The 13,919-nt window shown below is 41.2% G+C and overlaps 1 protein-coding gene across 2 annotated transcripts in view; it reads right to left on the bottom strand.

The window, feature by feature from the left end:
- CAP2 (cyclase associated actin cytoskeleton regulatory protein 2) overlaps nt 1–13,919 on the bottom strand; it is a 39,111-nt gene that overhangs the window by 14,123 nt on the left and 11,069 nt on the right. Inside the window, exons 1-4 of one of the 2 annotated variants that reach the window (XM_081918474.1) lie at nt 7,523–7,663; nt 5,346–5,423; nt 1,216–1,359; nt 894–979 (exon numbers count right to left, since the gene is read on the bottom strand). In XM_081918474.1, the coding sequence (XP_081774600.1) occupies nt 894–979; nt 1,216–1,359; nt 5,346–5,423; nt 7,523–7,621 (407 nt within the window). In that variant the 5' untranslated portion in view covers nt 7,622–7,663. Of the gene's footprint in view, nt 1–893; nt 980–1,215; nt 1,360–5,345; nt 5,424–7,522; nt 7,664–13,919 lie in introns of those variants that run through there. The other variant, XM_081918473.1, reaches the window with a different exon arrangement.

Raw genomic sequence — 13,919 nt, 5'->3', positions numbered from 1 at the left:
CACATGAAACATTACTAGTGGTGGGTTAAAGCAGAGACTGCGGCATCTGCTTGGAACACGTCCCCATCAATGTGCCTGAATCAACTCCTTGTCATTGGCTTTTTTTCCCTTCAGCTTTTGTGCTGGGTGAATATACCAATGTAACATAGCTAGAATGTAAGGGATCCGCCAGCGTAGCTAGGACCATAGGAGTGTCCAGCCATTGAAAAAAAGGCATGGAGGCTAAGAAATCTTCAGCTGAGTTAGGGCAGTAAAATAATACAGCATTGCTGTATAAGCATCTCTCTGAGGGCTTCCTCCATTCTTATAATACACCTTAGGTCTGGCCCTCCAGCTGTTTTTGGCCTACAACTCCCATGATCCCTAGCTAGCAGGACCAGTGGTCAGGGATGCTGGGAACAGTAGTCTCAAAACATCTGGAGGGCCAAGGTTGAGGAAGCCTGCCTTAGGTAGCAGCTTGCTCGTTATGCACTGTTCTGCTCTTTTACAGCTCCTTAGAGCAGAATTGACTTTTGTGAAATGATGTGAATAAATACACATTTTTAAGTGGCTCTATCTGAAGTTATTGCATTGCTAAATTTAGAACACAATATTGGTTATATTGTACACAACACATCTTTCTTTAACATAAATATAGTTTTATTGATTTCCAGTATATTAACAATTACCAAAAAGAAAAAAAGATACAAAAACGAAATCCCACCCCACCCCCAGGATGGACAAATCTAGTTAAGTCTGCCCAAATCCAATCTGTGATTTTGGGAGACAACACATATTTCTCAAATAATTTTTGTAGTAAATTCAAAATAATACAATATTCTTTAGGGCTTGATAAAACTGGTTCTGAAATATCACCGGAGAAATGTAGCAAAAATAATTTTTTAGTAACTTACCTATGCTTGTAGTCTTTTAATACCCTGTTTGTATAAAAGGTAGCAGCATCATTCATCTCCTTGACATAAGGCCCTGGTTTAGGAGACTAAGGAAAGGTAGAGGACCATCACGTAAATGATGCAAGAGTGGAGAAAGAGAAAGAGTGAGAGGATGTAAAATCAAAAGGCAAAACTTCCCTGCATTTTAGAATGTAGCCATGAAGATTTTGAAACACAGGGAGGGGGGAAAAGACGCAACTTGAATTTGACATTAGCTGGACACAGCATGTCAAAAATAAGGATTATTTTTTTTTAAAAGAAAAATATAAAATTCAAAACTCACCACAGTTATCCACCCAAGAGCTGGAATGCTTTCACTGACTGCTGACAGATGATTAAACATTTTACTTCCTCGGTTTCTCTCCCTAAACGTCTGAATTTCCTGGATCTTGTCTGATATTGGTTTTAAAAGAATGGTCACTTCACTCTGCAATATTAAAAGGAAGAAGTAGTGTTATTACTGCTGACAGAACAGGAGCACACTGGATCTGCAGAGAGGAGGAGTCAGAAAGTTGTACAGCCAGCCCAAGTTGACAAGGTGGGTCACTGGCGAACGGTCTCTGGGTTCAGAGGTTCCATTATTGCATGTGGCTTGGCCAGGCTGCACATTTCTTAGGCACTTCTTGGCTCCAGCTGTTCTGCTGCTTTCGAATAAAGATTTAAGTGCCATTGCTGCTGCACTTAGGCTTGCTTCAAATTCATGGAGGAGCATCCAGACCAACCCTAGTCCAATGTTTCCAGCCATGGTGCTACCTCTTGGCACTGAGGAGCCTTCCACTTAGGGGGAGACAATGGAGAACAAGTCTGGTGCCAACCCAGCTCCGACGCCACCCCCATCTCCAAGGACGTGATGGTGACGGCAGCTATGCGAACGAGCCTTGTGTAGCCAGCCTGTTCAAAGGAAGGTCCAGTCCTGGGTGCAGAACACTCGCTGTGCAAATAGTGGTGCCACCCCTTACTTCAAAAGGAAGGTGCAGGCAAGGTGTCATTTGCTGGGTCAACAGTTTAGCTAGTGCTTAACCATGTATTCTTGCCTCTCGTGTACCTGTTGAAACTTGTTTTGTTTAGTTTGCCTTATGTTTCACTCAGATTTGAGCACTGAAGCCTTGGACAAACCTGGAGCAGGGAGTGTCTAGCAGTGATGGTCAGGACACAGAATAAATATCAGAGGAAATTCCATAGCAGAAAATAACCTTGCACTTACACATTGTTGAGTGAGAAGTTTTCATCCTGAATCACACAAGCCAAATCTAGATCCTATTTTTTTTACTGAGATTTATTTCCAATCAGATGGCTGATTGCATAACTATCTATGGCAGACTCTAAACCGTGGAACTCTCTGCATCTACAGCCTTCATTATACAGGACTCCTGGATAGCTCAGTCAGTAGAGCATGGGGCTCCTAATCTCAGGGTTGTGGGTTTGGGCCCCATGTTGGGCAAAAGATTCCTGCATTGAGGTGGAGATGACCCTCATGGTCCCTTACAACTCTACAGTTATATGATCTCCTGGCAAATGCTGCTCTTTACCCTGGCTTGAGGTATGTATATATTGGGACCTACCTTATTTTGGTGATTTTAATTGTTTTTAATATTATGCTTTTGTAACTCAACCTTTGGGTGAAGGGCAGGTAATTAAAAATAACAATAATAATTCATAACATATAGTTTAAAGTAGTAGGATATGTTCTGATTCCTTCCTCCCCCCCCCTTTTTTTTGCAGTGTGCCACTTCTATGGACTATGAACACAACAAACACACTTCACTGTGATTTAGGTTTCTTCTGTATTGAGAATCCTGAGTTTTGAATATAGAATCTGTGTATTAATGACAGGTATGTCAGTCTACAGAATTTCAGTGTCAGACCAGCGGGGCTGTTGACAGCTATGAACAACACATTTTTAAATGATGGGTTTTTTAAACACCATTTGTATTTTCAGCAGCATCTGTTACTAATCTTACTATCTGTAGTTGCACTGCTTGGCAAGGAGCCAACTTCTCCCTGCGCAAATACTTCTGGAAGCTAGTTTTAGGATTTGCATTTGCGTTTTTAAAAATAATATGATCATAGGAATTGATCAGAGGTTGCTTATAATGCTCTATAGCCTATATATCACAATTCAACAGACTTGTATAGCACTATTGGAAGCCACTATACTGTAATTGGGGAGGCAGGAGGAAAAGGGCTCCCTCAACCCTTACGTTCTTCTTTTTCTACTCTAGGGTAGACCATGCTGGCTTGGGATTATGTGAGTGGCAGTCCACAACACCCAAGAGGCATCACATAGGCTACCCTTCTTATAAACTTATTACATCTGACCAGTTTTCAAGCTACCAATGCTCTATTAGGGTTAGTGCAATAGAAAACAGTAAAAGGGAAGTTAGGTATGCAGTAACATTTCTCAAGCTACATTTTTATAATATGTGCTGTGATGAATATAAAATTAACCTGCTTTGAATCCAATTAGGCAACTTGAACCAGAGTTCTTACTGCTTGCCACTTGAAACTGACACAGCACTCCTATATATGAAAAATTAGATTCTGCAGTAGTGGGGAGAGAAAATATGTTTGGGTGCAGCTTCATGGTATTATTCTCAACATATTGTACATATTTCTACTACTGTTTCAAAAAATAATATTTTGGATCCCAAAGGTAAGTTTCAAGGCTCAGAATTAAAACAGCTGCATTGACAGATTTTCATAAAACTGGAATCAGTGGCAAACCTGGAATCCCTGCATGCAAAACTATGTTACAAAATGCTTTAACTTGCAGAGGAGTCTGGATTCTAGCAGTAATCTCGCATTATCTTAATTAGTTAGAAAAGCACCCAAATGCTTTATATATACAACTCTCCACTCTTATTTCCTGACTTTAAAGTACAACTTACAGTACTTTGCCATTTTAATATTTGATATGAAGAAATCAGAAATGAATTCCAAATAACTGAAATGAGTTTCAGAAACAATCACGGCTTTCTAAAAGGTGATTCTGCAGGCAACAGCCACTAGCTGGTATATATAAGCTCTAATATCAGAGGGTGCTTTTGTCATGTGATCATTTCCACTTCACATACAAATATAGAACATGACCATAAAAAGTAACATAACATTCACCCTGCTAAGTAATTTATTGTAGTTGATGTAGGATTGGCATGCCAGCTGGAAAGATCTTCTCCGCTCTTGCTATTTTTGCATATACAGAAAGAAAAGTGCTTCAAGAAGGAATAAAATGTAAACTTAACTGCTGAAAGCAAATCTAAACTGCACTGGAGGGACACTTGGTTGTGATTTGCTAGGTACAGATACTGAAGAAATCCCTAAAATTTGTGACCCAATGAAATAAGGGAAAAAATCGCAGATACCATATTTTTTGCGTGCCCTTTTGTGTTGATCACAGTATAATGAAGTTTCAGCAACACCCTTTCCATTTGCTCCTGAGTTCACTTGCTTCTTAAAGCAGAGGACAGACAACCCCCCACCAGTATTTCCTCTTTTAAAATAAGACATCCCTGTGTCCAACCCGGCAGGAACTCGGCAAATCCCCTCAGTCTCTACAATGCTGTTTCTGAATATCTGCAAAGCTACTATGCTGTGATCACAGCTAGCCAGCTCATTCACAGCTTTACATTACTAAAGCAAACCGTCTAGACAGCAGAATGACACAATTACTCGCTTTTCTGCAGCACTGAGATGCTGTCACCTTCATTCGCTTTTCTCTGCTCTGTGAGTTCTAGTAAACTAGTGGTTGGCTTTCCTGTTTGGATTTCACACTGACTGCATAGTTTTAGGTTATAAGCAGAGGCAAACACAGATGACATCACAAACAAAGTTATAGGGGAGCCTCTTTTCTTCTCTCTTCTGGACCATTATGTGCACATCAGGTTATTGTAATACCCAGGGCTTTTTTTCCAGCCAAAACTCGCTGGAACTCAGAGCTGGGACCTCTCAGGTGGGCGCCATTGGCATAAAAAGAGAACAAGGGAAGTGTTCATGGTGAGTTCCAGCACCTCTTTTTCTAGACAAATAGCAATGGTAATACTGTAGGAAGCTAGGGTTACCATATGAACGCTACAGTGGACAACTATACTGATATATTTATATAAGACCCCTAACAACTTTTGCTCTATGTCCTTGAATTCAGGATATGTCAATGCAAACACATTCAGGTTATTTGTGGCAAGTTTTCTTTTTTCCTTTTCAATTATTCCATTACTGTCCTGACTTTCCTCCTAAAGGAGCCCAGGGGTGGTTTTCCTATTTTGTGTTAATTACAAACAGGTCACATGCCCATGACACCTGCGCAGCACTCATAAATGATTGGTGTGAATGATCAGAAAAGTTTGGAAAGGTCAACAAAGCATTTATTCAGTGTCATCCAACTAAAAAAAGCCACCTCTCCCACATCTCTCTTACCTCCTGAGGTTCTTGATACTGCGAGGTCAACAGTAGATATGCTCTCTGTGCTTGGAAAGCTGCGCGGATCATTTCTGCCTGGAAAAAAGGGTGACAAACTGAGTTACGAGTATTTAAAATATGTAAACACTAAACACTTTCACTTGTGATTATTATTTTTTTAGGACATTAATGGCTTCAAAACTAAAGCTATCCTAATCCACATTGATTTGTTAATTCCAGTTATCTAAATCCACATTATTTATTATTATTTCACTTTGTTCATTTTTATAATTTTATTTGCAGCTCTTCACATAGATTAGCCAGTCTTACAGCAGCATGTAAGGCAGGCTAGTATGAGCCTCACAATGGATGGAGGTACATATTTAACATTTCAGGAGTACCAGGTGACTGCAATGAGTAAGCCCATCTGAAATAGCAGAACTATGTTTCAGAGAATGATGGCTTCTTCCATGTCATCTGTACCACCCCAGTTCTTGGCTTCCTGGGTCATGCTGTATTTGTAATTAAGGAAACATGGAGTAATAACTGACAGAATGCGGAAAAGGGAAAGAGGCATTTTGGAGACTATATTTTAACCTCTGCTGTGGCACATGCCGGTATGTGTGGTGATGCATTTACACTGCAGATTCCACCTGACAACCCCGTAGGCTTGAGTAGCGATCACAGTGGGTTACTCTATAATGAAGGCTCATCTGATGCCACTCAAGCGACAGAAAACAAGGTGTGTAAAAAAAACCACTGTCATTATTTCCCATACAGTCTCAAAGGACAAGGCTTTTTCTTCTATCCTATTTTGCACCTGGAGCAGGAATTATTTGCTCTTAACAGTGGTTCATGGAGACTATCACAGGAGACTGTAAAACATAGAAATTTAAAAACCATTCCCTTAGAGCAGCTAGGGGAACCTTTGGGCCTCCAGAAGTCACTGAACAAAGACTCCCATCAACCCTGGCCATTGGCCATGGACAAAAACTCCCATCATGCTTGCTAGAACTAGCAGTCATGGTAGTTCCACAACATCTGCCTTAGAATAGTCAATGTGGTCCATTGAAGCATCACTTGAACAACACCAAACCCCAAGAATTAGCAATTTTTCTTCTCAATCGCAACATTTTGCTTCATATTATGTTCTTTTGTGGGCTTTCAAAAGACCTTCTGCATCATTATTTCCCCCCTCATTGTATACGGCCCTACAATGGAAACTGCACTCTCTAACGGTTACTTTCAAACACCAGAAAATGCTCCTCACAAAAGTGCAGATACAAAGTCCTTTCTCTTCTGGGATAATGACATCATGCCCTGACTCAACTGTTAGCAATGCGTCCAGCCTTTGGATGCAGCCAGATCAACATGGGCACACGTGTGAGCAGACTGCTTTGCTGATGGATCACGAAGTTGCCAAATAATGGCAGCAACAGTGAAGCAAGATCAATTGTGACAATGTTCTCCGACACATTAGCAGCTTAGTTACTAATTTAGAACTGTGGATTTTTATTGATTTTACTCTTTGTAAAAACAATAAACAATTGCATTGATCTTGCTATTTATAGAATTGTTTATGAAAACAGCAGTCACTGTAAATCATCAAAACCAGCCGCGATTATGCCTAAGAACTGGCCTTACAATGGAGGTAAGCAGACCACATACAGTGAATTGCATTTAAACTGTGTGCATAGCTCAGTTGGTTAGAGTGTGGTGCTGGTAATGCCAAGGTTGTAGGTTCAATCCCTGTATGGGACAGCTGCCTATTCCTGCATTGGAAGGGGTTGGACTAGGTGATCCTCAGAATCCCTTCCAACTCTACAATTCTATGATCGAAGGGACATTCAATGAAGCTGAATGTTGGAAGATTTAGAACAGGCAAAAGAAAGGACTTATTCACACATTGCATAGTTAAACTATGGAATTTGCTCCCGCAGCAGTGATGGCCACCAACTTGGATGGTTCATTAGACAAATTCATTGAGGATAAATAAGGCTTTCAGTGGCTTTGAACTCTGATGGCTCTGCATCCACAGATGGAGCCAGTATGCTTCTGAATACTAGTGTTCTTCTTATGCTCATGGCACAGCAGCAGATATTTCTTATAGATATTTGTCTTTCTTAACAAAAACATATACACAACATTCTTGCAAAAGCCTCCAAAAAATTAGTTCACATGTAGCCCTTGCTTACTTCTATTTGTGCTGATACTCTAGCATTAATGCAGTGAAGAAATCTAAATGTGTTCCTTGACAACGCATAATTTAAGGATTTCTTGCGAGTTTCACACATATTACTATCCTAGTCACTCAGGTATGCGAGGGTTTTCTAAGCAACAGGTGTCTTCTGAAACCAAATACAACCTTCTTTCCAACTCTCTCTGTGTGAACAAGGCAGCAGCTGCAATCATAATGTACAGGACACATGGTCTATAAGATGTGTAGAAGAAAAACATTCATTGTCCGACTTGTTAAAGCACAGATGTTGGAGCAGCACCAAATCTTGTAGCCTTTATTTCACAATGCAGATTACGACAGTAAACTCTCAGAAAAAGTTAACTAAGTCAAATGCACACAGTATGACACTTGGAAACTATCTATTATAATTATCTGTTAATTATAATTATATTTATTATAATTAATAAACATTTTATCATTAGTATTCATTTTATTTTGTTTAAATGAATTATTATTTTTCCCTTAATAACAAACATTAGCAAACATGCACAGATATAAAGATAAAGGGACCCCTGACAATTAGGTCCAGTCGTGGCCGACTCTGGGGTTGCGGTGCTCATCTCACTTTATTGGCCAAGGGAGCCAGCATACAGCTTCTGGGTCATGTGGCCAGCATGACTAACACCATTTACCTTCCCACTGGAGCGGTACCTATTCATCTACTTGCACTTTGATGTGCTTTCGAACTGCTAGGTTGGTAGGAGCAGGGGCCAAGCAACGGGAGTTCACCCCGTCATGGGGATTCGAACCGCCGACCTTCTGATCGGCAAGTCCTAGGCTCAGTGGTTTAACCCACAGCGCCACCTGCATCCCATATGCACAGATATACTTTTATATTAATACTCATCAACAGAGAAGGGATTCTAGTTCCTATTCAACAACAAAGCTTACTGAGTTACCTTGGACTTATCAACTTTTCTAAACCACCTCACAGGGTTGTTGCTAGGATAAAAGTGTTGAAGAAATGTTAAACTGCCCTATGTTCATTGGAGGAAGGGTGAGAGGTAAAAAAATGTTAACAACAATAATACGTAGTAACTGAGGTACTCTCTTGTAATGAATACAACAGTAAATCTATATATATTCCTAAGGATCGTCACCCATGCTGAACTAAGGTGTTCAATTACTTTGCCAATGAATTGTAAATGAGGAAGCTACATTCCAGAGGCACAATTCAACTAAAATTATTCACTTTTAGGTGTCACTGTTTTCAATTAGAGTGTTAAGTACTGTATGTGTCATTGAAATCCCTGAAAGTTAAAAGTGCTTTATGTTGATATGCTCACACCCCAATTGTTTCTAATAGCCTAAATGAGCCATTCATTGTTTGCCTTTCTCTATTAACTTCCTTACCCTAGACGGTTCAAATCTGGATATCATAAACTTATTTCTATTTTACAGAATGTCAACTATGCCTATACAATAATGAGGATACTAGAACGAACGTAAGAAAAACTGCATTCTCCAGTGGCTAGATTTGTATTGAAATTATAACAACAGCAAGCTATTCATTATAGTTCAACTTTAATTCTGCAGCAGTTCTCACAATTTCCTGAGGGAAGCTTTATATTGCAAGTGGATCCACACAGATATATTCTTTCTGAATAAAGTTCCCTACCAGTCAACATGTCAACATGAGATGTGCTGTAACCACATCATAGATGCAATTATAAATTTAATAAATAATAACAACAACAGCCTAATAATCTGAAAAAAGATATACATGTTTTCAGTTATCATGGAGAAAGACTTTTCATCATATATAAATAGTACCTGTGTAGGGTTGATAATGGATTACACCCTACCTGTGAGATATGTAAATCCATTCTTTGTACCGAGGGTGGGGAGAGAAACATTGTAGGTCCTTGAATGTCAGTGTGGTATGGAGAGAAGCCTCGCTTTTTCTGCTGCTTCTTTCTTCCACAAGCCCTAAGCCCCAGGATGCTGTTTCCATCTTGGCTGTAAATCCTGAAGGACCTGCTCCCTGCTCTATAGGCCTTTTCCTGCCTGGCCTGGGAGGGTGGGACCCTGACTGACTCCAGCTACAAAAGCTGAGGCTGTGAAGAGGCCAGAGATCATCTTGGCTGTGAGTTCTGGAAAACCAGCTCTGGCTCACGCAAGCCAGAAAGGCGCAGGGGGTGTCTTGTTCAGCTGCTCAGCTGAGGCCTCCTCTTGTCTCATTTGAGCAGCCTAAACAAGCCTCTGGCTGGTGAGGAGACCCCCCTCCCAACCCAAATATATCCTCTTTGGGGTGGGTCTTCTGAGGGATGTGCATTCTGGCCCCTTTTTTCTGGAAAAAGCACTGGTTATTTCTAAATTTACAACTATGCATTTACATTAATGTAAACAAATTCTGTATGTTTTAATTCATTTTTTGGCAATGTGTCAGTGGCTAACCAACAAAGGTCAGCGATCAAACTTTAGAATCTTTCTGGGATGCTAGGTTGTTTTTATTTCTTTTAACTGAGGATGATTCCCCCCCCCCCCCATGCAAGAGCACTAACAAACAGCATTCCCCACCTGTAGCCTGAATGCCTGCAGCACAGTCTACCATCTCTGGCTCCTACCACCTCATTATTCCACCTGTGTAGAGCAGATCTAATGCTGCCTACATTACCCAGTGTGTTGAGGAACTGCCTGCTTTGTAGTAACTTTTTCTCCAATGTAACCTTTACAGAAGCGTGGGAGGAAGTAAGATTCATCACAGATGCTGGCATCAGAATGCATGCTGGGGGAGTCGAAATGGAAAAGATCTCTATTTCAAGTTTCATATCAGTTAACTGTTTGTTTCTTAACTTACACATTATTTTATTATTATCTTTTAATCCTGCCTCTCCTTCAAGGAGATCACAGCGGCACACATGCTTCTCCCCCTCCCTAATTTATCCTCACAGCCCCTCTTGTAAAGCAGGCTAGGCTGAGAAACGCTGGCTTGCTTTATGGCGGAGTGGGAATTTGAACCCGGGTCTTCCTGATGAAAAGCACAAACAGAAGTCTACGCTTTGTACAATAAACATGTAAATTATTATTGTTCCCGCTAATAGCAAATTCGGGTAGCTGAGTGTTGACAAGATTGGAGCCAAAACAGGGCCAGCCAAAACCAACCAAGAGGGAGCAGCTGTTTTGGTGATCCTTGAAGTATGCACAAGTATGAACCTCCATAGGAGACAAAACCCACAAAAAAAGAACAGCCAGATGAGGAAGGACTCAGTATGCTCTGTGACGTTGAAGGAACACAGAATGTTGAGGATCAGTTGCTAGGGGCATGTAAAAAACCATGAAAGGCAAGGAATGACCTGCTTAAGTCCGTTGCAACTTATAGGTTCCTGGGTTGCTGGATATAACTGGATTGCTGGATATAACTGGATTGCTGAACAGCAGCACTCCTGTTGGGTGAGGAAATATGGCAACCTTTCATTTCTCTGAAATCCACTTGGGGCCCCAGTGCATGAACTGTTGGCATCCATCCGTCTCAAGAAACAATGGGGATGGCTCATTAAGCTGCTCAGCTGAGGCGAGGAAAGAGCATGATGTGTCCCCCAGCAGAGGTTCTACCCCTTCCCTGACCCCTCCAACACCTCAGTGCATGAGTACCTATACAGAATTCTCAAGTATTTTCTTCATGGTTTTCAGTTTGGTAACATGATGCAACTGCTTTCTTCCAATGGGAAGGCACTGCTGTTTCAACAACTGACTCATAAAACTCCATTTCAAAGCAGTTCCCCTTAAAGGGCAGAGGGTCTCAAGAACCAACCAGCCAGTGTCCGTAGTATACTTTGTGACCCATGACAAATCTATCTATCTTTCTGCCAGTCAAGCATCACCATGCATACTTTAAGGTAGTTTTGTTAATATTGTGATTAAAATAATAACAATTAAGGGTTCATTATTTCCCTGCTGCACCTACATTTAAACCTACCAAAAAAAAAAAAATCCAAACACCAGGAAGAAAATACCCCTCCTTGCACAGGCCTGCCGTTTCGTCATCCTTTTCATTTTTTAAAAATTTTGTTTTCTTTAGTTTTGTGTCCTTGCCATAGACAGTGCACATCTACTGGGGGGGGGGACAAAACAAATTCAAGTGGGACTTGGATTTGCCTTGTAGTTTATAACCTTCTGTGTAACAAGGCTACTTCCCCATTCATCACACAGAGATGGGAAATGTCATGAAGCATATACAATCCACTGAGCAGAAGTGATTAACTTAGACTGACTGAATTGTGCCCTTTACTTATAGATAAAACGAGGCATCAGTAACATATAAGACAGTGGCAATAAACAAAAATATAAGTCTTTATGGGAGCGCAGGCTTTACTGTAGTTACTTAAATCAAGAGGACTATTTATCATTTCAGATGTGCCTCAGTTATGTTATTGACAAACACATCTGATCCATTATGTTTGACATTCTCATTTCTGTTCTCCCCAAAAAAATAATGATAAAGAATCAACCCACTTAGTGAGCACAGGGCATCCAATTTTCTCACCCAACTTGCCTATGACTTAAGACAAGTTTGTTTGTTTGTGTGTGTGTGTGTGTGTGTGTGTGTGAGAGAGAGAGAGAGAGAGAGAGAGAGAGAGAGAGAGAGAGAGAGAGAACTGTGTTTCTCTTCTGTTGCAATGGAACAAGAATGTCGAGGATGCTAAATGAGCTACAGCACACCATTTTCAGTAAGCTCAGCAGGGTTTGCCAATGTGGTACCGTTCTGATGTTTGCTGCAAGTCGGAGTCTAACAATATCTGGAGGGCATCACATCGGCTGCTTCTGCACTACGTATTTAAGAGATTCTAGAAAAATGCATATCCTTCTCCCATGCTATACTTATTTCAAATTCAGCACACCTCAGTACTCTCATGATCTATGGGAATGCCCACAATCAAGGAGATGTGAAAGGCACAGCATGGTTTCTGCTTATATTTTACATAAACCTCTTAGAGGTGTGTGTGTGTGTATACATACATTAAGTGGTATATAATCATTATAAATAAAGTTATTGTTTTATCATTCCCTTTATGTCTGACATTTGGGTGTGAGGCTGAATATTTAAGTAGCAAAAACAGTAGCAGAAGGAGGAGGTATCAATGAGCAAGCCAGATGAGAGGTTACAGAAAGACAAAGAAGTGCTCATATTTTCAGGCTAGGGGTATTATCCTTTGGAAACCACAGTCTTCAGACTGGGGGTAGGGTGAAGCTTACGAGAGGGGGATCTGGGGAACAGACTCATAAGGCCTCAGTTCACCTGCAACCACTAAATTGGACCAGACAACAATTGGGTTGTTCACAGATTGCTGGATGTTCCGATTCAGGGGTAAAGGGTGTGTTTTCAAGGGGGAAGCTGTGGGACAAACACAAAACACCTCAGATCTGTGCCTAGAAAGAACGATACAAGCAGAAAACTGCTTAGACTCAGACAAAGTGTGGAAGAGCCCATAGCTGCTAATCATGGTGCTATCCATGGTGCTGAAGCTACTGGTTTCCCTCGACCCCATGAGTTTCTGATATGTAAGGGTCAGAGCAGCATGGCTTGCTGAACTGAACAATGAACAGGAGTGGAGCTCCAACTCATTCAACCCTAACCTCTAACTTTGTGGTATGAATTGTTCAGCCAAGTTCTCTATTTTTGTCATTTTCTATAATAATACATTCCTAAAAGGTAAAGGTACCCCGACCGTTAGGTCCAGTCGCGGATGACTCTGGGGTTGCTTGCTCATCTTGCTATATAGGCCGAGGGAGCCGGCATTTGTCCACAGACAGCTTCCGGGTCATGTGGCCAGCAGTGGCGTAGCGTGGGGGGTGCAGGGGGGCCGGCCGCACCGGGCGCAACACCTGGGGGTTAGGGGGCGCAAATCCACGGGTTAGGGGGCACAAATTACTTGCCTTGCCCTGGGTGCTGACAATCCACACTACGCCACTGGTGGCCAGCATGGCTAAGCCGCTTCTGGCGAACCAGAGCAGCGCAGGAAGACGCCGTTTACCTTCCCACCGGAGCAGTACCTATTTATCTACTTGCACTTTGACGTGCTTTCAAACTGCTAGATGGGCAGGAGCTGAGACCGAACAACGGGAGCTCACCCCATCTCAGTGATTTGAACTGCCGACCTTCTGATCGGCAAGCCCTAGGCTCTGTGGTTTAGACCACAACGCCACCCACATCCCTTACATTCTTACCTATGGTTTATTCCTACATTGTGAACTTTTATTCATGTGTTTTTTATATTACAGTATTTTTTAAAAACAAACAAATGTGGAATATACTTCTGACTTAGCAAAACAATGATCGCTTTTAAAAAAAGAGGATCTTAAGTCCAAACAACCTTTTGGTTCTAAATGTATGTTCAATGATAAGAATAAGG

This window comes from Podarcis melisellensis (genome assembly GCF_964234715.1).
Source record: "Podarcis melisellensis genome assembly, chromosome: 7".
Classification (NCBI taxonomy): Eukaryota; Metazoa; Chordata; class Lepidosauria; order Squamata; family Lacertidae; genus Podarcis; species Podarcis melisellensis.
The sequence above is the reverse complement of the archived record's forward strand: the minus strand, read 5'-3'. Positions and strand labels throughout refer to the sequence as shown.